The sequence below is a fragment of the Takifugu rubripes genome, chromosome 22 (genome assembly GCF_901000725.2).
Source record: "Takifugu rubripes chromosome 22, fTakRub1.2, whole genome shotgun sequence".
In the NCBI taxonomy this organism is placed as follows: Eukaryota; Metazoa; Chordata; class Actinopteri; order Tetraodontiformes; family Tetraodontidae; genus Takifugu; species Takifugu rubripes.
In genome coordinates this window covers 1002399-1025523 of record NC_042306.1, presented here as the reverse complement: position 1 = coordinate 1025523, position 23125 = coordinate 1002399, and the positions used below count along the sequence as shown (strand labels likewise).

The following is a 23125-nucleotide window of genomic DNA, read 5'->3' as shown; positions in this document are numbered from 1 at the left end:
AATTATGCGGCGCCCTGCTGCGCCGCTCCGCCGCTCGAGTGTTTGTGTGTTGATGCAGGGTGTCCGTGCGCTCCTACTGTAACACTGAGCTGATCCATTAACCACAGCTGAAAGGAGGAAATGACAACTGCAGCCTACTGGAGTTTGTCCCCCTTTTAGCCAGCGACGTGGTGCTGGATTCATATATTAGTGTTTCACCCGAGGCTGTGGGGCTGTTTTATCCTAAACCTGAAGGTTTCGCAGCAGTTAGAGAGGCCCAGAACAACAGATGGATGTGTGTTTCAACACACAGATGCGGAGGAGGTGGGCGGCGAGAGGGCTCCGGCCACGCGGACATCCATCAAGGGCGGGGCCTCCAGGCGCTCCTTCATCTCCACCTATGGTTCTAACATCTGCTCCCATCACTCACCGCTTCCACTTCTCTTTTTTTTTTTGCTTTAAGTCACCCGATGCTGCACGTTTCTCTTGCTGTGATTAAAGGAGGGGTTGTGAACCAGCAACACATTTGTGTTCTAAAGCCTGGCTCCTCAAAGGTCAAAGGTGAAGGACACGAGCGATCTGCTAAAGAACAAATCCAGCCTGGCGGAGGCTGCTGGCATTCAGCTGACGCTCCAGAATGCCACCAGCTCATTGAAATGCTCAGGGCGTGACCAGCGTTTCCACTCGTTAAATTTTTCATCTCTCTTTCAAAAGCTCCGAGCTGCTTGGTGGTAAATGAGGGAGGACCACCCTCATGTGACGCCCAGCCCAGCAACCAGGTTTGCGCAGCCAACATGTTAAACGGCCAAAAGAAAATCAATAAATCACCTTCACCTGTTGTACCTGGTGACCCTGGTGGCTCCTTTCATTTGCAGGCTTGTTGCATTCATTGTTGCTCTTCAATAAATTTCCCTTGTTATGCAAATAAGCATTGAGAGCGCTTTAAAACGAGGATGCTTCCTCTCTGTATGGGCGGGAGGATCAATAACAGGAGTTATAACCTGCCCTAACACGACGCCGTTAAAGCAATTATTTTAGAATAATTTCACCCCCATGAATATAAATGTGTTGTGAGCCGTGCACCAATCCGCCTGATCAACCCAGCGAGCAACGACGCCGTTGGAAAGCACCTCTGCAAAGCCGTGCACGTGTCTCAAAGTTAGAAATTTGAAGGGGAAGTTACTCATTTCAACATTTTCTGATTAAATGCGGCTGATTTCCATCTTTAAAACAAAACAAAAAAACCCACATGCCTGATTTATTTCCACAAAACCTGTTGGTGGTCTTACAGGTCAGATGGAGGGTTTGGGCCCACATATGGAAGTCAAAGGCAGATCGTTGCATGGTCTACCCGCGTGTAAACAGTTTATCGTATGAAGCACAGCAGCTAAAGCTCATGTTAGAAGAACATCTTGTATTATGGGTTTGCGTGTCTGTCACACATGCAGTTAAATGAGCTGCTCTGATTCAGGCTGCTTTACCAGGAGGGAATAAAGCACACGTCTTTTTTCCTCTCTACCTTTCTCTCAGTCACGCTGTCTCGCTCCTCGCCTGTCCCTAAAACGTGCCTGTTGGGGATTCTATCTGGGTTTCTTTTTAAAGCAGTGGCCTCTCTTTGCCTCCATTATCTTGTAATTTGTGAGGGATTATGCTCTGGAGCACACGCGGTCCACCCTATTGCTTAAGAACTGTGACAGCTTACAGTAATTGCCATGCTAATTAGCAAGAACTAACCCAGGGAGCTTCTTTCACCCGCCAGACCTCAGCTGATGAATATGCTTTGATTAGTGCCCATGTTTCCATCCAGCCAAACGTTGTCTATTTTCATTTTCCACTGATAATGAACATGAAGATAAAGATGATGCTAAGAAAAAAATGTTATTTTCACCTTGCTAATGCTAACATATGGAATCTATCTAGAACATGTTTTACCTCAATAGTAAAAGTACCTAGACAGAAGTCTTTTATTAGTGTCGATTCTTAAAAATAAATAAAGACAAAAATGTCATCAGATTGCCTAAAACCTTCAAATAAATGTCATTAATGGATGATGTGTTGTGTGTCGAGCTTCTGATTCCTGAGAAAACTCAGCAGCAGTGACGCAGCAACCAAATAAATAAAATAGCTTCTTGTTGTCTCGATTGTGTTTTCTATTGTGTGCTTTTTTATAAGAAGCCAAATTCAACAAATAGGTGACCCAGCCTGATGCTATAAAGCAGTTTACATTACTACAATATTCACCTTTTATATAAAGTTGTTTATTCAATTTAAAAACGGACTATTTTCAGTCGCACTCGGATCTGACTGACGGGTGCACCTGTTCACCTCGTCACGTGTCCGCGGACTAATACGATTGAGTTTCGGCTGTGAGAAGTCTGCGGCGTGCGTTCTGTTTTGACCAATTTTAAAGCAGAACAAATCTAAAGAACTCGAACTTTTAAGAGATAAAAGTCGCCACTTGTAAGTCTAAAGTTGCTGCCTCAATATTGATTAAAGCCTAATCGACCAAACAACAGTTTCTGACTTAGCGTTTGCACAAAGAAGCGTTATTGTTGGTTCTAAGCTGAAATGACCATTATTTCCGTCTGGAATTCGGTGTAAACTCGTGTAAACTCTGACAGTCTCGTCTCTCCATGTCCTCCTCTTAGTTTGGAGCGTTGGTTATTGAGCCAGGGTGGTGATGGAGGAAGACACACCTGAGGACCAGCTCACCTTCAATGCTAAAGTGGGAAACCTCCCCCAAATCCAGGGTCTCCTCCAGCTGAGAGCCCAGCAGAGCATTTCTCTGAATGTCAACTGCAAATGTAAGTCAAAGCCCTCTGTTATTCTCTCATCCCCGTTGGCCCTCCGAGGACGCCCTGTTTGTCTTCAGCTCGGTCCACGGACGCTCTGGGGTGGACGCCCCTGCACCTGGCCTGCCACTGTGGACACAAGGATGTTGTGGAGGAGTTGCTGAAGGTAAGACGAGGACGCTGGGGCCCAACGCAGCCGGCCCCGTGACCTCGTTGGAAAGACTCGATGGTTGTCTGGCCTTTCCTGCAGGCTGGTGCTGGTGTTAATGTGCAGGACAACGTGGGGGACACACCTCTGCACAAGGCAGCCCGTGCTGGCAGGAAGGTAATCGCCTCTATTCACCATCACCTCACACACATTTTCTTCACCGGTCATAATTAAAGGTGCAGTCTTTGTCACAGGCTTCTTTTAATCCTTTGCTTTGGCTCCTGAAGGAGATCGTCCTGTCGCTGCTGCGGTACGACGCCTCGTCCAGTATAATCAATGGAGCGGCCCAAATCTCCAAAGATGGGACTGAAGATGATGAAATCATTACAATGCTTGAGGGTACCAAATGATGAGTTTTCTCCCCTTCGAGCACTGTCAGTTATTTGCCTTTGTTCCCTCCAAGCGTCTCTTTTTTGCTGCAGCTGCGGAGAGGAGAGAGATGAGGAGAAAGGAGGGGAAGCTTCTGGAAGCGGCCAGGGAAGGGGACATCTCCGCTCTCTCTAACATGGTCTGAGGACGTCTGTGCCACCCTTTCCCACCAAAAACCACACAGAAAAACACACTTTCTGCCTCACCTGCGCTGTTTTGTGTTGCTTGTTGTCTTGTTATCTGCAGCTCAATGAGAAAGAAGCTCCAAATCTGGAGTGCAGGGACTCTGTGGGGAATACTCCACTACACTGTGCAGCCTACAGGGGGCAGAAGCAATGCATCATAAAGCTGCTCCAGTCTGGAGCAGATCCTTGTATTAGAAACAACAACGGTAAATCGCCTGACCCTTAAACACTCGGAGGGCTGTATTATGACTGGAGTAGACTGGATCCTTGTGCTGCAGGTCAGACAGCCACAGACCTGGTCCGTAGTGAGGAGCTGAGGCTGATCCTAGTGGCGTATCAGGCCAAAGTAAGAACGTATAATACATCATCGTTTCTATTTATCAGGTTGTCTTATTATTTAAGTCATCACGGGAATTACTAAAAATGATTGGATAAGCCCCAAGCATTATTTACAGGTGTATGTCTTTAGTTTGAAGGTAAGTCGCATCTTTGGTTCAAAAAAAAAAAAAAGTTTTTTTTGAAGGTTTTTTAGGTTTATTGTATTAGCCAGTGGATAAAATGTTGTATTCCCTCTTCCTCTGCGAAGGATCTGAAGAGAGGGGTGCAGAAGATTGAAGGTCCTCTCTGGAAGGTACCCAGATGCTGAAGTGCGTTCTGTCCACACTTGATTTGTCACCATATCAACAGAACCTTTTTGTTCCACTCCGCTTTGGATTGGATGTCTGATATCTCTGGTTTCAGTCCTTCCACACACCAAATCTTTATCACATCTTCATTTCAGTTGTGTTTCTTTATTTTCTGCGACAGAGTTCGCGTTTTCTTGGGTGGCGTCGCCACTGGGTGGTGATTGAAGACGGAAGCGTGTCCTGGTACCACAGACAGTGAGCTAACCTACACATGTTAGCTAAACTCTTTAGGCAAAAGATTGGCCTCTTCACGAGCCTCCAATGATCTGAGCGGATCGTGCCAGGTTCTCCGCCTGTTCTCTTGTGTTTCCAGGGCTGACGCCCAGGCTGGAGTTAGGAAGCAGGGCTGCAAGTCTCTAACACAGGCCTCCTGCATGGTAGGCAGCCGCGCTGTTCTACAGCCTTTCAATATAGCCATTATTCACCTCTGTACTACAGTTTTGCTTTGTGCTTTCAGATCAAACCATGGGATCATTGCTTCTTCATGCTCCGGTGCTTTGATGACTCTGTGCTTTATTTTAAGGTGGCCTCAAGGACAAATTCATTGGCAACAAGAAAGGTGAGAGGAGCGTCACCTCTGGCTGATGCTTCTTTCTTCCTACTGACGTATTCAACCTCCCCTCGATCTCTCCCCTTTAGAAATGGTTGGATGCTTTTGAGGCACACTCCTCCTTTAGCACTCATCACTACACAGAGGAGAAGTTTACTGAGGCTGCAAACGGGGACGTCCTGAAGACAGGGAGGACTCTGACACATGTACTCCAGGTAAAACAAGCTGCAGACCTCCAGAGGAGATTCTTGTTGAGGTAGAGTGCAGTCTTTGTAATCGTCTTCTGTGCACAGGAAGCCAACCTTTTGCAGCAGAAACTGGAGAGCGAAGTGTCGGTTTTTGTATCAATGGTGAAGAACGAGGAGATCTGTGGTAGGACTCCTGTTTCTACCTGAGAGGAGCAGGATGAGTCAAAAATAACATCAGGGTTTTGGTTATTAGAGATTATTTTGATTGTTAGCTTTAGCGTGGTCCAACCTAAAAGTGGTTCAAGCCCCTGAGCTGGAGAACCTCTTCCTTCCTGCTCTTCTCTGATTATTTTGTTTGGAAGTCACAGAGTAATGTGCAGTTTCGTTCAACGATCAGCAGATGGCGCTGAGTTCTGATCGCTCTGTTTTGGCCTCTCCACAGCCGTTTCTGCCCCCCTGTTACTAAAAGCCAAGGAAACCTGTAACCTGTCCAGTGAAACCTGTGCTGTCCTCCAACAGTGCCTGGAACAGCTGTCCAAACAAGAGGAGGTGGGTGAAGGTCTTCCTACAACTGCACTTGTCATACTTCTAGAAGCTCCTGGTCATTTGACACAGTTGTTGTCTGTTGTCTGCCCTCCCCCTGGCAGAAAATCTCCTGTTCTGTTACACCAGTGAGGTTCTAAGTTCATGTAGGTGTCCCAGTGCATGTGTGGTGTCCTTGAATGTGCAGGGGGACCATGTGATAATCACTCAGATATCTGTGGGAAGGACACGCAAGATCCGCTTTTATGCTTAGGTCTGCATTCATCTTGGAGATCAGCTCCACACACACACACACACACACACACACACACGCGCGCAGCGAGACTAGAATCCACCCTCTCTCAGGAAAGGCTGTGCACTGAGTGAGATAAGTGCAGCGCGGGCATATTCACAGACCTAGCTAGTAAAAACACGCTGGCAGCCACGGCAGGGAGCAGAGACGGTGTCGCCACTCACAACGCGTCTCCACTCAGGTACAGAGCAAAGATTTGTTCCTGCGTTTGTGTTGTGTTTTAGCTTTAGAGGCCGTCGGTGGACGTGGCTGCCTCCCTGTGTGCCGGAGATGTGCTGAAGTTTCCTCGAGCGTATTGTGCTTTTTATTCTCATGTTTTCTACTCAAGCTTGTGTCTGAATTGTTCAATCTGAAGCTTTTGTACAGGTGAACGCGGTTTGCTCACAGGCTGAAGTCGTTTCTATAGATTTAAGTGCTTTAAAGTTTTTATTTGAACTTGGTAGTGTTTGCTGGTTACATCATTTGTAGCTCTGCGTCTCTTTCTGACCTTAACTCTGACTAATGTGGAAATTAAGCTTTAATATTACTATAGAATCTAATCAGCTGGCCTGCGAATCAGCTGCCTATAATTCTGCATGAGGAGAGAAAGCAGTATGGCTTTTTACATGTTTACATAGCGCTGTGGGCACAGACCATATGGTGTGTGTATGTTGGGGGGGGGGGGCGGCAGCTGCTCTCCTGTGTCAGGGAATATTCCAGCATCATTATGGAGAAGCTCATCCCTCAAGTTCCACTGAAAGTCGTAAATTTGTGTGTAAAACTAGCCAGCATGCTAAGATAGCACGCAGGACGTGTCACAGTCCACCTGACAATTCCAGCCTTTACTGTGCCCACATTTACTAACTGGATTATAATTTTACACTCTGCAGAGTTTGGCTGTATTAGACAGTATTAACTCTAATCCCACATTCATACTCTCCCACCGCTGATGCTCCTCTTTGCTGGCGATTACACACTTTGCAGTCGTTCAAATGCTCCGTAAATAAGATTTTTACAGCGTTTCCCTTCAGCAGAAGTGGAGCATCAGTCGTTCAGGCGCTGTGGGAGTTAAAGGGGAGACTCTTGCTGTCTGCAGCAGCCTCACGTGTCCTCGGGAAGATTGAGCTGCAGGTGGATGCTTCTGGACAGAGCCTCTCGTGGGTTGTGATGAAAACGGATTCGTTCATAAACCTTTGGCAGCCACACCTGTCAGGAAAACTAACGGAGGCACGGAAGCACAGATAAGGGAAGTGTCGCTCCGCGTTGCCACGATGGCCGGAGAAAAGCGGCGTCTGTTTTCACCACGAGGTTCTCGCCCACTAACAGCCATTTAATACATGAGCGAAGGGAGGAGGTCACACTGGCGCTCGATAAACCCAAATAAATGCTCTCTCCTCACAGATCCTCACATTGGATCTATTGCCTTTATCAGCTCGTGCTCCAGCTCGGATGCTTCTCCTTTTTTTGCTTATTAGCTATAGATTGCTTCCTTAGGAGAGGAAACCAATCTTACATAATTAAAGCTCTACCCTTTGGGGTGTTGACCAAAGAGAAGCTTTCCTCACAGACCCCAGCAGCAGTGGCTGCACACAAGCTCCGGCTGGGCTTAAAATAGCACAGTTTGCGCTCAGGCGAGAGGATGTAGCGAGAGCGAGGGAGCTGGCTGGGTTACACAACAAAAGGCTTCTGTCCCTGGATGGGCTCTGGAGCCAAGTGCCTGCCACGGGCTCCCAAACGGCACTTTCTGCGGACAGTGACGGCGTTTCTCTTTCCCGAGCTGTTAAACTTATAGCTCAACTCGTAGCTTCCTCTATACGTCTGTCTGACACGCGTCATGTGTCGGCCTGTGTTCTCCTTCCACGTGTAGCCGGAGCACTTTCCACTGCTCCGAGGGTATTTGCACCATTATGAACCTCCAGCAGCAGCCGTCCGACATTAGGAACGCTGATCTGGAGGAACGGCTCAAATGTCTCTGGAGGGACACTCAATCCTGGGCTACAGAGACTGTGGTGTTTGGTTCCGGGCTGGAGGGAACCAGATCCGCGTTCAGGTTCATAACAAAGAACTGTCATCTACACCTCAGACACAGCGTGTGGCAGAGCAGATCCTCCGTATCAATCAGAGTCGGGCCGGCAGCACTGGTTTCTACGCGCGCAGTCATCATCGCCACACTGTTGTCCTGTCGCAGGTGTGGAGTCTGAAGTTGGAGCAGGAGGTGGAGAAGAACAAAGCTCTGACGGAGGCCCTGCAGATCTTGGCTTCAGAGCAGCAGGAGCTGAAGGAGTCCATCCGTAGCAGCAGGAGGTCGTCCGCCCCCAGAACGCTCACTGAAGAGGATTTCTATGATGCTCTGTCAGGTCAGCCCCCTGGACACCAAGCACCTCGCTCCGTCTGAGGGGTAGCACCAGCTCAGGACCTTATTGATGCCCAGTTGGCCTTTATTGGCGATATTCATCTTAGGAAAAGATCATTTAGAATAAATATGCCTTTGCAAACAATCCAACCAACTCATTCAGCTCTTCCCCTCACTTTTACATCAACTTTGAGTCGTGACGTTACTGCCTGAAACCTCGTGAAACACGTTTCCTGCAGTTGCGTCAGGATTTCACGACTCCAGTCTTCTGTTGTCCCAAATTAACATTCATGTTGGCATCAAATTCGCATAGATTCTTAAAAAGAATGGAATACGTGATGAAGGGAGAAGGAAGAAAGGATTGTTTCATCCATTTCCTGCTTTATCTACTTGAAAATTCTTCCTTTATTGTTAGTGTCAATAACGCATAATTAGTGGCTACATGAGCTCGTAAAACTCCGATTCCCGCTTCAGCGTGAGGTTTGCCTTCACTCATCCCTCGTTTTCAATTCCTGACGGTTAGAATTGATCGATTTTGTTGGACACTGACGCTCATTTCACAGATTTACAACTATTTATCTGTAACCACGTTAGGAGGAAGGTGACATTGGTTTGAAAATGAGAAGGTCGCAGCGTTTTTCCTCTTCTCTTGGGAAATACAAAGGAAATCTAGCTGGTCCTTTGGGAATTCCCACACAGCTGAAGGTAGATCAAAGTGTGGGTGTCCTGGGATTACAGAGCTCCAGAGGGAAGGAAAGGCTTTGTCTCCTGAGTGACGAGAACAAACCAGCCTTGGGTCAAACGTCTGTGTGAAGATGGTGGAGGAAACGTTTGCAGGACCCTTTTTAAACGAGCTCTTCATGTCTAAACCCTGAGAAATAGTTCCCGTTTACAAACGGGCGATTCTGACCGAAGTGTGAGGCTGCATGGGCTCCACGGCACCGAGTGCTCGAACACATCGCTGTGCTGCTTCTGGTGCCTCTGTGGATGTGCTGGTACCTGTAGTCGGGGGCGGAGCAGCAAACAATGTTAAAGGAAATGAAGCCTCGGCGCGGCCTCTCATTGGAGCACGATCCTCGTGTGGGCGAGGGGGGGGCGTTCAGGAGCGACGCTGACTCCCAGAGTGGCTGAGCGGGGTTTGAACCGCGGCCCGGCGTTCTCCACCTGACCCGCCGTCTGCCTTCTCTCGCTGCCCCACAGACTCCGAGTCGGAGCTCTCCGTGAGCGACTTCCTGTCCATCGCCAGTCAGTCCTTTGAAGAGGACGAGGGGAGAGACTCCCCGCTTCTCTGCCATCCCAGCGCACTCAGGGCGCCCAGCAGAATGTCAGGGGAGGGTAACCATGGCAACCAACCAACCCAGCGCACCGGAGACGAGAAGCACAGGTGGGACACGCTCCAGATATGATGTCATGCTTGTTTGGGGTCTCGCCGACGAAGGGACGTGTTTTGCCGAGTCATCACGGAATCGGCGAGATTTTGGCAGCTCTGATGAGACCTTCATGTGCAAACTGATAGGCCGGTAACCAGCAGAGGGGGTGTAATGGGATGCCACCTTTCCAGTCGCTTGTTGTGGGAGCGCTCCAGAATACCGCGGAGAATACCTTTGTTTTTCCGACCAAGGGGAAAACTCAGGAGGTTACAGGAAACGCAGCACGTGTTGTTTGTCAGCCGGTGGAATGTGACGATGCAGATGTGTTTTATCCATCTTGTAGTGAGGCATGAATCATTTACAGAGGCTGGCTTTGAGTTATTAGGAGGACAGGTCAGGCGCGTGTCTGCGTCTGCGCTGCTTAAAAATGAATGAGGAGGCGTTCCTGTAAAGGACCCGCGTCCTGTTGCCTGTGGACGGTGAACGGCACTTCCACCATCGTCCCCCGCACACGCGACAGGCGTTTACTCCCGGGTGGGTTTGGGTTTTTGGAACGAGCAGCATCGGCTTGTTCAAGCTTTGACCTCACGTGATCATTCATGAAATAAGGACGCTCCTCTCAATGAGCCTGACGTGCGTAGAAAGGAGAGAAATGGTCCGAGGTGACATCTCTAATGTTCCTCTCGCTGTCCAGGGACTAAAATGGAAGCCGAACTAGTGTGGCCCCCCCTGGTGACTGAGCAAACTCGGCGTCTCCTCTGTTTATTTAGCTGAACCAACTGCCTTATTTCTGCGGCTGCATCTGCGCTGGGCTTTAAACAAGGACACCATCTGTCTGCTGGCAGCCTGAGCCAGGCTTCTTTTAGAAGGTGGTGGATTTTAACGCTGTTAGAATCAGACTGGAATGAATGCATTTGATCCTGTTAAAGCTCAACGATTGACCAGCGCCGGGTTACGTGGTTCTGTGTCTGCTGCTGCTTCTGCAGCCTCTCTGTTATCTCTGCTGTGGGAAGAACCTCGTTAGTCTTTAACCTTGAGGATTACAGCCGCTGTAAACTGGTTTTCTGAGGGGAAAATGGTTTCCCTGTTGACGGTTTACAGGTTTTTTGAGGTTTTCTCTTTTGCGATGATGTAATCTTGTAATGTTCTTGCCCTCATCCCTGTACACCCCAGGACGTGCCTTCCTGCTCCCATGTTCTCCAGGAATGATGTCAGCATCTGGAGCATCCTGAAGAAGTGCATCGGCATGGTCGGAAACCTGCATCTATACACGATATTACACATGGAGCACGACACAATACACACTTCCTGTTTAAGAGCTTCAGAGGAAACAACCTCAGCTCGGCTACGGACTGGAAAGAGCTCAATTAATCACATGTATAATGAGAACTCTTAATGAGTTCAAACATGACTGGTGATCCACACATACGTGGGAAAATTAATCAAGACTTTGGATTCCCAGCAGTCCCATTCACATAAATACACGGAAAGTTGCATCCGGCTCCTCTGACGATTAAATTGCTGCTGCTTAAATCCCACTCTCCTTTTTTCTGCCCTCCATCTTCTGCAGGAGTTGTCCAAGATCGCCATGCCTGTGATATTTAACGAACCGCTGAGTTTCCTGCAGAGGCTGTCGGAGTACATGGAGCACACGCACCTCATCCACCGGGCCAACACAACCACAGACTCCATCGAGAGGATGAAGGTGACGCACCTGTGCATCTGAAGGACAGGTGTTTCCTGTTCATGATCGCCTGGTATGTGCTCATCCAACAACAACTCTCCAGTGTGTTGCAGCATTTGCTGTGTCCGCTGTGGCGTCGCAGTGGGAGAGGACTGGGAAACCATTCAACCCCTTACTGGGAGAGACCTTTGAGCTCATCAAGTGAGGGCTCAGAACACAGCAGCGCCTCACTACCTGCTCTTTACTGTGGAGTCAAACTTGTCCCCTATTGCAGAGAGGATTTGGGCTTCAGGTGGGTGTCGGAGCAGGTCAGCCATCACCCCCCCGTCAGTGCCTTCCAGGCTGAGGGCCTCAAGGAGGACTTTGTGTTCCACGGCTCCATTTACCCCAAACTCAAATTCTGGGGGAAGAGTATAGAAGCCGAGCCCAGGGGTGTGATCACGCTGGAGCTGCCCAAGTAAGTGCCTCTCCAGCCTGCCCCGTACCTGCTCTTTAATCCCCGGCTGACCCTTAACGTTGGGCTCCATAGGTACAACGAAGCCTACACCTGGACAAACCCCACATGCTGCGTGCACAATATCATCGTGGGCCAGCTTTGGATTGAGCAGTACGGCAACGTGGAAGTCCTCAACCACAAGTAATGCAAATGCCTTTTTGCCATCCATTGGTCTGTGAGCTCAGGCCTGGTTATCTTGCAGGCTTGTTTATCTCTGCTCTGCAGCGTGAGCGCAGATCTACTTTCAGAGTCAGCGTATTGATCAAGGGAGCAGAACTGGGACAGTTGTGGTTGGATGGGGAGCGGGATAATTAATGCCTGAAAGCTTGCTGGAGGGGAATAGTTAAAGAGAATTGGTAAACAGTCTGTCATTCTGTGGCAGGACCGGAGACAGATGCAACATTACCTTCAAACCCTGTGGCCTCTTTGGAAAGGAACTCCATAAAGTGGAGGGATACATCCTAGATAAGAGGTAGCGCTCTTTAAACCTTTAATTAGACACATTTCATTATTCGCCTGACATGAAAAGTGCCAGTTTTCCATCATATCTAATTCTAAATGCGACTCTTTGTTATCTACTCTGTCACAGCAAACAGAAGCTCTGTGCTATTTACGGGAAATGGACGGAATGCCTGTACACAATAGATGCTGCTACCTTTGATGCCCATAAGAGGACGGATAAAAAGAGTTCAGAAGACAGAAAGACCAATAAACGGGTATCGTTCAATGTTGTTCGACCATGCGTGATCACTGGCGCTGTGACATACACGCGTGTGCATGTCTGTGGTGCAGAACAGTGTGGACGAGGAGCCAGAGGAGATGCCTCCACCTGATGCTGAAACAGTCCAGGTCATCCCAGGCAGTGAGCTCATCTGGAAGATCACACCTCGGCCGGAAAACTCAGCCAAGGTCTGACTGGCTGGTGAATGAGGCCAGAATAATGGGAGGGGTCCTGCTGCCGAGCCTTAAACTCTATTTTATCCTGTCTCTAACAGTTCTATGCATTCTCCACCTTTGCTATGCAATTAAATGCACTGGAGAAGAGTATGGAAGGCGTTATCCCCCCAACAGATAGTCGCCTCCGACCGGACATCCGCGCGCTGGAGAATGGAGACATAGGTACGTGGTATCATTCTGCTTTCAGCAGAATCTGAAACATGTTCTGAGTTGGTTCCTAAATGCACGGCCGCCTGTGTAGATGTAGCAAGTGCAGAGAAGAAAAGGCTGGAGGAAAAGCAGCGAATGGCCCGGAAACATCGCTCCAAATCAACAGAGGAGTGGAAAACCAGGCAAGTGGACCAGTCCCGTCGTGTATCGCTCGCGCTTTGTTGACGGCGTTTTAATAGTCGCAGCCCTGTTGTCTTGTCTCCCACCTGCACGCGGCCCTCTGACACTTGATTAGGAATGCTGCTCTCGGATCAAGGTCTGCTCAAACCTCTGTGTTCTGCTCGCTGTTCTTTATGTGAAGTTTTGCGCCCCCTTCAGGACACGCTGTGTAATCGCAGCTGTGTGCTGTTGCAGTGATTAGGTTCTTTTGTTCATTAATCAATCTGCTGTTAAGTTGCTTTTAACGCATCTGTGATTTTTAAATCTGTGCAGGTGGTTTCACCAAGGACCAAACCCTCACAACAAAGCTCAGGACTGGCTCTACTTGAAAGGCTACTGGGACCGGAACTTCACTCACCTGCCCGACATCTACTAGCACAGCCACTTGTAGCATTGTTGGGCTTCACCTGCTGTTTGTGTTTCGGCCCCTTCGGACACACAACTCCCTTTGTCTTATTGTTGCTGAAGGCTGTAGAACACTGGTCCAGTCAGGATAACCTCAAATATCTTAATTTCAATGATGTAGATGAACAAAAAAAAGCACAGAAATCTTTTTGACTTTATTCCTTGTAGTTGTTTAGGCATGTGTTTGGAAATGTAGGCTATATGTACTAGAGATATTTCTATACTGGACTGTTTAATAGGCCACCTTGGTTCTGTAGTTGGTGCTGCTCATAGAAGATTGATTAGCTTCTGTGCAGACATGAAGCAACATCTGACCAAGATCAGGGTGTTCCTATGTTTATGCTACACGTGTTCTATCTCCTGAAAATCTAAACCTTAATGAGGCATCCTAAGGTCTGTCATGTACTGTATTGATGCTTGTAGCACTGCACACAAATCTACCTGAGTCAGCAGCACTTTTGCTTCTAGAGCAGTAACACTAGGTCAGCCTTCAGCTGCTGTTGGGGTCTTGCTGTAGTTACAGCTACTGAGCTCCAGAGCATGTGTGTCACTGTCTATAATGTAGGTGCTTCTGCTCCTATAATGCAGGTGCTTCTGCTCATCTACCTGTTTCGGTTGTCTTGGAATTTCTACTGTTTAAGTGAAGTTGTAATAAAGATGTCTTTCCTGCAGCTGTGTCCTTCAACTCTTTTGGTGGGTGGGTCCATGGGCATGTGTTTGGGGGGGCCCAGCCCTGGGCAGTTGGTGTCTTGCTTGGGGTGGGCACACTGCTGTTGCTCTTGCCTGTGCTGGGTCTTGGGTGTGCCCTGGGGGGGGGAGGATTGGTGCATGCTGGGGGGGGGGGGGGGGCCCTGGGCAGTTGGTGCTGTGCACACTGCTGTTGCCCTGTCTGCTTGCCCTTGCCTGCACTGGGTCTTGAACCAAGAACCTTGTGCTTGGCAGCCCAGCCCTTAACACACTGGGCCACCACCGCCGCCACCATCCTGGGGATGATTTTTGTTTAATCAAGCTCACATTCTCCCACTTGCTTTGCTCAATATTGAATTTATTATCCCAAAAGCTCAGCCTTTGTGTAGTTACAGCTGCTGGGCTCTAGCGCACGTGTGCAGGTGCTTCTGCTCATCTTCCTGTTTTGGTTGTCTTGGAATTTCTACTGTTTAAGTGAAGTTGTAATAAAGATGTCTTCCCTGCAGCTGTTGTGTGTGGGTCCACCTGATCCACCCCCCATGGGGTGGCTTGTCTTGGGGCCCTGGGCAGTTGGTGCCTTGCTTGGGGGGGGGGGGGGGGGGGGCACACTGCTGTTGCCCTGTCTGCTTGCTCTTGCCCGCCCTGGGTCTTGAACCAAGAACCTTGTGCTTGGCAGCCCAGCCCTTAACACACTAGGCCACCACCATCCTGTGGGATGATTTCTATTTAATCAAGCTCACATTCTCACACTTGCTTTGCTCAATATTTAATTTATTATCTCAAACAAATATAAATAAACCCATTTTACAGCCAGAGCAAAACTGTTTTGTATCTTGAGAATAGTAAAGATAATTGTTAAAGTCGATAACGTGGAGATGTAAAAATGTCTGTTGGTCATTTTCCAGTTGATTTGTGAAACGTTTCCCAAAGTAAATCTCGACTCATCTAAAGAAACAAAGAACGCCAGGACCTCCAAACACTGACGTATACAACAGTAGAAGCCTAAATCCTGATGTAAACATCCCTGTAACCTTAACGTAACTTCTCCCCATAAAACATTTGCATTATACACGTTAAAAACGACGTTATGTACGACGAGGAGGAAAATCCGTCGGGATGGCGTCGCTGCCTCGGAGGTGTTTTCCCAGGTAAAATCAGGGCTGAGCTCCGGCCTTAATGGAGGCCAGAGCTGAGTGGATGCGCACGTGGAGCCTGTTCTCAAAGTCGTAGCCAGCGTAGTCCTCCTGCATGATCCAGTTACAAATGACAGAGATGGGCTTTAATAGTGGTTTAATAGCAGGCGGATCAATGCTGCCTGATCAGCTAACATCGGCTAGCTTCAGCTAGCTGCACCGTCAGCCTCACAGCTCCACGCTCAGGTGATACACCTTTACCTCTGCCAGCTAATGAAACCTGACTGACTTTAAAGGTGGAACCCTGAGCAGGCAGAGAACATCTAGGCTTGTAAATGAGGGCCTACCTTGGCCTGGATCATCAGCGTTTTGCCCTTTCCTACAGACTGAAATGGAGGAAGAACATTCAGGTCATGTGACATCTTAACCTGGGGGCTAACACAACAGGCAACACTCAAAAGCCAAACTTGCCTCTGGGTTGCTGACCAACACACAGCCCAGCTCATAGCAGGAGTACGGCTGCACGTAGGAGTTGCTCAGACGGCCCACCTCATCGCTGGCAGCCAGTTGAAAATACTGCGGAATTTTAAAGGGAACTAAATCAGTTCCAAATGTCAGAGTTGGGTTTTCCCCTCTTTGGGCCTCGTACCTACCTGAACGGCGTCTTTGACATTATGAAGACATTTGTTGATGGCACCGAGGAGGAGGTACTTCAGCCCAGCACAGGAAGCATCTTCCACCCCCTGCAGGGCTGCAAACGCACAAACACAAAATCACAGTTCACGACCCAAAAACCACAAACGGGCGAATGTGCCGGCGGCAGAGTTGCCTCGCGTCATGGTCTGCAGCGTCTCGGCGGAGCAGTTGGCCAGAGCCTTCCACAGGTACAGGATCTCGATCACCGACAGGACGCACAGGTCTTGGGTCAGGCTGCTGCTCCTCAGCTTCTCGGCCTGGCCAGACGTGCACCCGTGCGTGAGTTTCCTCTCACACCAACAAGCAAAGCTGCCCAGAAACACACTCACCCTCTTCATGGAGAACAGCTCGATCTGGTTGGTTCTGCGTTTGAAGAGTCGGAGAACGTCCTTGAAGACAGACACGGCGCCCTGCAGGTCACCTGTGGCCCCCTGACACACTGCACAACACATCCTACTGATTATCAGCTCATAAGGAACATGAACATAAACACGGGTCTCTGGCCACCTCCAGTTAAATAGGCGTAGTAACACTGGGACCAGCGGGACTCCCTCCTGAGTCTCTCAAAAGCTCTGAAGGCTCCTCTGTAGTCCAGCTCGATCATGCTGCACCAGCCTGCAACAGGAAGCAACATCAGACACTCATCCGGAGCTCTGCCCACTCCAAAATGTTGGGGGGCGGGGGGGACCTTACCTATTTCATACAAACACACGTGTTGGATCTCCCGCTGGTCAGAGGCCAGATTCAAGGCATCATGGAAGGAGGTCAAGGCACTACTGATCTGACACTGTGGAGACACAGGGCTGATTCCAGGACGAGTCCACACAAACACAAAAACCAGGCTGATGTCGGGACATATTCACCTCAAGGCGTTGAACTCTGCCTTTAAAGAACATAAAGAGGGAGGAGTTTGGATAAACGGCCTCTCTTTTTTGAAGAATGGACTTGGCCTCCTCCAGACCCCCCCGAGTGTCAGTGCCATCCAGAGCAAAGAACGGCTGCACTACCGTGTGGTACCACAAGAGGGCGAGTCTGTGGAGAGAGCAGCAGGCCATGTGGCTAAAACAGCAAGTTGACCACGTTCATTGACTAGAAAAGGTAACTGGAGACTATTCCCCACCGGGACCCCGTATCGTTATAACAGATTAGATGATGTTTTAGCCAGAAAACAGATGCACGTACTCACTCCCATACTCACGTAGCTAAGGGAGCCTTCATGTCCTTACTTTCACTGGCGTACGTGAGCGCCGACAGGCCCTGAAGGCGATCGCCAGGGAAGCCCAGCAGGTTGACGATCTTCAGCAGGTGCGGCGGGACCATGGAGATGCAGAGGTGGAAGAGGCCGTACCCGAAGCTGACCGAACCTTTCAGCCGATCCAGGGCCTCTGGGCTGACCGGGTCCGCTTTCTGGGATGGGCTCCCCCCGGGCGACGGGGAGCGGCTCTGCCGGGACCGGTCGAAGGACGCGGACCGGGACGGAGACGGCTGCCCGGGCGCCCTTATCCTGCTGCCCTCCTGGAGGTGTGTGATGTCGCTGTAACACTTGTTGTACATCTTCCAGGCTTTGCGGAGGGTCCAGCCTCCTTTGATGTAAGCTGCGAGGGAGGAGAGGTCATTGGGACGCGTCCTTCGGCGCCACGCGACAACAGAGCGGCGGCAGTTTCTTACATGACAGCTCCTGTTTGATGAAAGACAACACCGCCAGGTAAACCTGACAGTCTGCAATGATGATCTGCCGCTGCAGCCGGTCCAGCGCCGCCGCCCCCGACCTGTGCGCGTCCCCCTGACCGCCGGAACAACACGCAGGCTAATGTGACAACCTGACAGCATGTTGAATCCTCCCGCATGCGTGTAAATGACTCACACTCCTCTTGATCTTGTTCTTTAGTGTTTTCAACACGCCGGCGTTTTCAGCCTCGCACAGTTTCTCCGTGGCTTTGAGGTCCTCGGAGGCCATCTGCATCTTCTCCTCCTCGAACGTCATCATGGCGTTCTGCAAAGGAAAGAAACAAAACTCTCAGGTACACAAAGACTGATGAAGTCTAAATGGGTTTCAGACATCTGGAAAATGTAACTTTGAATTCATCTCTATGTAAATATTGACCCTGCCCCCCCGGGCGCCAGCATGTTGCTCCATTCCCTTTACATTCAAAATATGACAGTTCTGACTTATATTCTATTTTATATATAGTTTCCTTTTGGTATTATTATGATTATTGGTATTAGTAATAGATACAGAGAACGAAATGTTGTTTGCATTAACATTAATGTCTCAAATGAGGAATGCATCGTTAGGAAGGAATTAAACACAAAACAAATCAAATAAATCTGACATCAACACAGATGGGAAAGATGAAATTAGATCTCCGAAACGGCTTTTGAATCGTTCCTTCGTCCGGCTCAATATAAAGATCAACTCGTTAAACTGCAGCACCGAGGCCGTTAGCATCTGAGCAGCGCTTTCACAAATCACATTCAGCTCTTTATCCAAGTAGAAACACCTTTAATGTGACGGAGGAAGGGCGGATTTGTTTATCGCTGAATCTGATTTATTGGATTATTTCCCCCCGATCAAGCAAGAGCTCACATTTAATGGAAGAGCGGCGAATAAAAAGGGTTATTAAAGCTGAATTACAACACCTCCCTAGATGACCTCAGAAGGAGGCACCACGCGTCACCCAAGAGGAGACAAACAACTTCCTCAACCTACTTCCTGTTACTGTCCTTGTTTAGAGCTGCTCGGTAAGCTAGCTAGCAAGACTTCCATCTGCAACAACAAACACATAAGACAGAAATCCGACCGGAACTCCAGTTTTTCCTCCCAGACTCACCAGAAAACTGACAAAACTGGCCCCGAAACTCATCAGAGGGCTGTGGTTCCTGAAAGAGAGCACAGCGGCGCGTCAGCAAGGGCCGAATCAGACAAACAAGCAAATCAGGAAGAGAAAAATGCCCCAGACCTGTTGGTGCACGGAACACTGAAGCCATTCATGGCAAAGGCATTAATGCAAAATGAGGGCTGAGGTTAACCCATCCAAACATCATCAAACCACTTTTTTCCTTTTGCTTCCACTGCAATTAGTGGTGAATTGACATTTAAGCTGTCAGCAGGGGTCAGGACACATATGCTCTCCCTTCTGTGATGTGATGTTGGGCTTCAAACTCCTCCTGGAGCGCATTAATCACCATTAATGATGGAGCCAGTGGGCATTTCAACACAAGGATCAGAATGGATGATGGAGTCCTGTTCTCTGATCAGATCCAGAACAGGTGCAGCCCGTCAGCGTGTTTGTGTTGGAACGGAATGGACCCAAACCGGCTCCAGAAGCAGGGCGACGGGAAGAGTCACATTTCTCAGCCTTTCGGCCAGGCTTACCCGACATGTTCTGAGGTGAGCGCCTACATGCTGGGGGCATTCTACCAAGTTCCACCCGGCTTGTGACTCGATCATATGGTTCTGCAGCGCGGACGGATGTTGGTGGTGTGGGGATTCTTTGCACATGTTGGAGGGGGGGGGCTCCATTATTGGACATGCGCTGGTTGACAGTTGTAGCCGTTACGCTTACCAAAATGTATAATAAAGAATATATGCATTTTATGGATGTCAACATGGAGAATTGAATGCCAAGTCTGAATAAACGTACCTGTATGTCCGGAACAGCTCGTCGCTCTCCCTGAATCCATTGTTGAGAAGCATATTGATCCCTTCAAGGGCCAACTCTGCGTCGTTGATGGGCTCCGTCTTTGCCTCCTCCTGGCTCCCCGGCGCAGTGTCGGCTGGGGCCGCCATTGAGACACCCTACACCGCAGGCGAGGGGGGGGGCGGGGGGTGGGGGGCGTGCAGAGCGTGAAGCTACTTTACTCAAATGCACAAGCGTCGCGGCCTGTGACGCAGTTTTGTGCAGCAAACGCGGCCATGTTCACCACATTCTGTCAGCCTGCTAATGAACGCTCCCTGCTCGGGTTCGGCCGCTGCTCCGTGTGCTGCCGCCCGCCCGCCGGTGTTTATGTTCCTGCGACTGACTGGACACACACCGGAAACGCGGAGCACTTCGAGGCATCGGAATTTTCATCTCTCCTTCTTTATGTTGTAAACATCTCGGTAAAAACACTGTTTCTAATATGTGGAAGGTACTGAAAATAGTATTCTAAGGGAGTTCACTGGTATAATTCTAGGTGTTAGTACATGCGATAAGGTTTAAGACGGGAAGGCGTTTCCGCGGGACAGGTTGGTGTAATCTCCTATCTTCACATAGATCGTGAAGGCAACACCAAAGTGGGCGTGGTTATTGTGCGGAAGGGCGCCTGCATTAAAAGATGTCTTAAAAGAAGCTTTTCCTTTATAATTTAAACTATTTCTCTCCATCTCAGCACACAACTTCGAGATATTTTCACCACATAAACCGATTTCTGTGCCAAATTAGGGAAATATTTTTTTATATTTAAGGATAGAAATAGTTAATTGTAGTGCAAGTGAAGGTCAGGTCCATAAAATTATTTTTAATTAAGCAGAAAACGTTTTTAAACATTCTAACAAATAAAGTACTAGAAATTATATGTTCAAAAAGATTGCTTATTACAGTTCTTGTATTTTACAAAGGATGTACATTTGGTTTTGCTGATTATAAATCAACAAATTCAACAGCGCCACACACATCAAAATGCGCATCTTGATTTATACTTTATATTTATAAAAAACTGAGTTACCACTGATGACAGAACTTAATATGGCACTGATGCTGCAAGAGTTCATGAAGAAACAGCCAAAGAGATTATAAAATAACAGCTGATCGCAGGAATGCAGCTCCAGTCGTCATGCATCTTTGTTCATCCATATGCACACAAAAGTAAACACTGGCAGTGAGTTTCATACACATAAATGTTCAAAATTAACAATAATGTGGACAAAATGGTCCCAAACATGACTGATTCAAGATGAGAGCTTTGTTTTCTCACCTTAAATGCAATAACCTCTCTGTTCTAATGAACTGCCCCCAACAACAATAAATCTGAAAACATCTCATCAAATATTCAATAGATGAGAAAAAGGAAATAAACCATGAAAACCAGCAATTAGGCCCAGATGTGTTTGTCGGCTAAAATCTATATTTAGATGCTGGCAAGTGGATTCTGAACTGAACCGTGTGGTTTTACAGGGTTTAATAAGTGTCCTAGAAACATCTGATTCCAGCAAGAAATAAAGAAAAAATACAACAGGAATAAAGAAATAAAGCAAATAGAAAAATCAAAAATGGTTGATTCCATTAAAGCACCAAAACAGAAGGCAACTATATTTTTAAAGTGCCAGGCTGCTCACGGTGCAGCCACGATCAGTCACAAACACGTTCAGTAGCAGTTAGAAATATGAACACACACACACACACACACACACACACACACACACGCACACACACACACACCTCTCCCTCAGGTAGTAGGAATCTAGTTGGCTTATTCACTTTTTAATGCAAACCTTCAAAATGAATTTATTACAAAATAAATACAGAAATGTATAACTGAAGAAGAAATTGCATCAACCTAGAAGATGCTGCCCATATTTACATCTACCCCCCCCCCCCCCCACACACACACACACACACACAGTCACACTCACACACCCCATGATATATACATCCTTACACGCCCTGCGTCTCCAGGAACAGATTGCACGTGGTCGTTGGTGGTCCCGAAGCTTGTTTGCTGCTGGCCCGGCTCAGCCTGGACACTCTTTGAGGTTGACCGGACCGAAGACGGCCGGCGGCCTCTCGAACGAGACGGGCTCACCGTTGACGCTCATGTCCTGGATGCAGCCAACGAAGGAAGCTGTGACAGGCGGCGTCTGTCGGCCCAGCATCTCTGCACACAGACACATTTGTCAGCACATGTGGTGACTTTTAGCAGTTCTATTCTTTATATGAGCATTTTGGGTGAACTGGTTCTCCTCACCAGGAATGCCACCCACATACAGGGAGCTTTTGGTCAAAGCTGGGGCCGACGATGGTGGGCCGATCTTGTAATTGTCTACTGTATCCACGTGGAGCTGGACAACATTCTTCCTCTTGATTACTGTTCAAAAGCAGCGCAGAAATTATTATATTTGCGGCCGTTTCTGAACGACGGCGGTCCCGGAACATCACCTGAAACTTACCTGATATTTTGTGAAACGTTCCATCGCATAAAGAAGCTTTTGGTTTCACCGTAACCATAAACTCTCCTTTGCCGTTGTTCACCAGAGCCACGACCTGAAAGTCCAACCATGTTTTCAGGGATTCTCAGCTTTTAAGGACGTCAGATTATGCCACCGACCAGCGTGGGAGCAGCTGTTTTTGTTAAAAGCTGAAGTCTCACCTCTCCTCTCAGCATGTAAACGCTGAGATAATGGCCCGTCCCACCTCCGGACGGGCTCCTGCTGGAGTCACCCACATGTAGGAGGAGACCAGTTGGACTCCGAGGGCGAATGCTGAAGAGCAACTCAAACGTGGAGCCCAGAACAAAGGAGCCATCTGAAACAGAACCAGAGGCGGCGTGGGCGTTGGCAGCTTGTAAGTGTCTGACTCTCAACTAATGAGCACACAACAATAACAACATGCCAAGGAGGCTTCAGGGGGTTTTAGGCAAAGAAAACCCTCCATTCTGGTGTCCTTGTAGTAGTAACTAATTACTGGTTAAAGGGGCATCTTTCATTAATTACTTGGTGGCTTTAGTCGCATGATTTAATAATCTGCTATTATAAAGAGACATTTCAGGAGCCTGGATTCAGGTGATCATTCCGGCCTTTAAGATGTGCGTGATCATTCCGTACTCACTGATGACAACGTGCGCTCTGCTCCCAGCAAAATAAGCCCCCTTCAGTGTCTGCCCCTCCCAGCACGGGCCGGCTCCCCGGTTGGTGGTGGGATTGGTCATCGCCGCACCGTTCATTTTGAAGTTCCGAATGCAGCCGGGCACGCTTTGCTTTGGAAGGGCCTTTGACTGAAAATGAGAGCCGAACATTTTCAGGTTGTTCGTCATTTTCTAGGTGTGACAGCTTTGTGTGTAAATGACCTTCAGCTCCTTGTGGAAAGCCTCAGGTGCGCTCCCCAGGTACACAGGTGAGACAAAGTGCTGCATGGATGCCAGCTCAGCGTTTGTCAGCTGACCATCCTGAGCTCTGATTCCATCCACAACCAGTCGAAACTTCTTCCTCTCCAAACTGAACATGACC

At 48.6% G+C, this 23125-nt stretch overlaps 3 protein-coding genes across 7 annotated transcripts in view; 1 reads left to right on the top strand and 2 right to left on the bottom strand.

Moving 5' to 3' along the window:
* Positions 1–2331: 2331 nt before the first annotated feature.
* Positions 2332–14597, top strand: LOC101070716 (oxysterol-binding protein-related protein 1-like). 4 transcript variants are annotated; one of them, XR_003887009.1, is made up of 30 exons: positions 2332–2439; positions 2628–2783; positions 2852–2937; positions 3022–3096; positions 3207–3318; positions 3402–3487; positions 3595–3739; positions 3812–3879; positions 4120–4164; positions 4341–4414; positions 4533–4596; positions 4677–4778; positions 4859–4984; positions 5063–5141; positions 5400–5506; positions 7960–8128; positions 9325–9508; positions 10668–10743; positions 11065–11199; positions 11282–11379; positions 11453–11635; positions 11708–11815; positions 12057–12146; positions 12264–12390; positions 12467–12583; positions 12670–12793; positions 12873–12963; positions 13077–13097; positions 13274–13970; positions 14515–14597. XR_003887009.1 is itself a non-coding variant. In XM_029831070.1 (29 exons), exons 2-29 carry the CDS (start codon positions 2660–2662, stop codon positions 13374–13376), a joined length of 2919 nt encoding a protein of 972 aa, XP_029686930.1. In that variant the 5' UTR covers positions 2332–2439; positions 2628–2659; the 3' UTR covers positions 13377–14076. The 4 variants fall into 4 exon arrangements, 2 of the variants coding, with proteins under 2 accessions (XP_029686930.1, XP_011617084.2); XM_029831070.1 differs by lacking the exon at positions 14515–14597 and having other exon boundaries at positions 13274–14076; XM_011618782.2 differs by lacking the exons at positions 13077–13097; positions 14515–14597 and having other exon boundaries at positions 13274–14076.
* Positions 14598–14842: 245 nt separating this feature from the next.
* Positions 14843–19946, bottom strand: LOC101070947 (tetratricopeptide repeat protein 39C-like). Its single transcript, XM_003977603.3, has 14 exons — positions 19566–19946; positions 18753–18801; positions 17786–17914; positions 17590–17704; positions 17120–17516; positions 16785–16953; positions 16615–16708; positions 16429–16536; positions 16251–16360; positions 16055–16178; positions 15879–15976; positions 15697–15801; positions 15573–15611; positions 14843–15336 (listed from the first exon to the last, which is right to left on the bottom strand). The coding sequence occupies exons 1-14, from the start codon at positions 19709–19711 to the stop codon at positions 15247–15249; spliced, it is 1773 nt and encodes a 590-aa protein (XP_003977652.1). The 5' UTR covers positions 19712–19946; the 3' UTR covers positions 14843–15246.
* A 1566-nt stretch (positions 19947–21512) lies between these two features.
* The window catches only part of LOC101071175 (laminin subunit alpha-3-like), a 32114-nt gene continuing 30501 nt past the window's right edge, over positions 21513–23125 (bottom strand). For both annotated transcript variants that reach the window (XM_029830399.1, XM_029830400.1), the window contains 6 exons: positions 22966–23124; positions 22728–22893; positions 22270–22424; positions 22070–22163; positions 21868–21987; positions 21513–21777 (listed from right to left, as the gene is read on the bottom strand). In XM_029830399.1, the coding sequence (XP_029686259.1) occupies positions 21635–21777; positions 21868–21987; positions 22070–22163; positions 22270–22424; positions 22728–22893; positions 22966–23124 (837 nt within the window). In that variant the 3' untranslated portion in view covers positions 21513–21634. The remainder of the gene's footprint in view (positions 21778–21867; positions 21988–22069; positions 22164–22269; positions 22425–22727; positions 22894–22965; position 23125) is intronic.

What these genes read in the sequence shown, in the direction of transcription:
- LOC101070947 (XM_003977603.3), bottom strand. Translation starts at nt 19,711, where the DNA reads ATGGCGGCCCCAGCCGACACTGCGCCGGGGAGCCAGGAGGAGGCAAAG. An exon ending in CTACGCCTATTTAACTGGAG is followed by an intron (nt 16,361 to 16,428) that starts GTGGCCAGAGAC and finishes TGTGTTGTGCAG; the next exon opens with TGTGTCAGGGGGCCACAGGT. An exon ending in ATGTCAAAGACGCCGTTCAG is followed by an intron (nt 15,802 to 15,878) that starts GTAGGTACGAGG and finishes AAAATTCCGCAG; the next exon opens with TATTTTCAACTGGCTGCCAG.
- LOC101070716 (XM_029831070.1), top strand. Translation starts at nt 2,660, where the DNA reads ATGGAGGAAGACACACCTGAGGACCAGCTCACCTTCAATGCTAAAGTG. An exon ending in GTGTCCTGGTACCACAGACA is followed by an intron (nt 4,415 to 4,532) that starts GTGAGCTAACCT and finishes TTGTGTTTCCAG; the next exon opens with GGCTGACGCCCAGGCTGGAG. An exon ending in GTGGAAGTCCTCAACCACAA is followed by an intron (nt 11,816 to 12,056) that starts GTAATGCAAATG and finishes ATTCTGTGGCAG; the next exon opens with GACCGGAGACAGATGCAACA.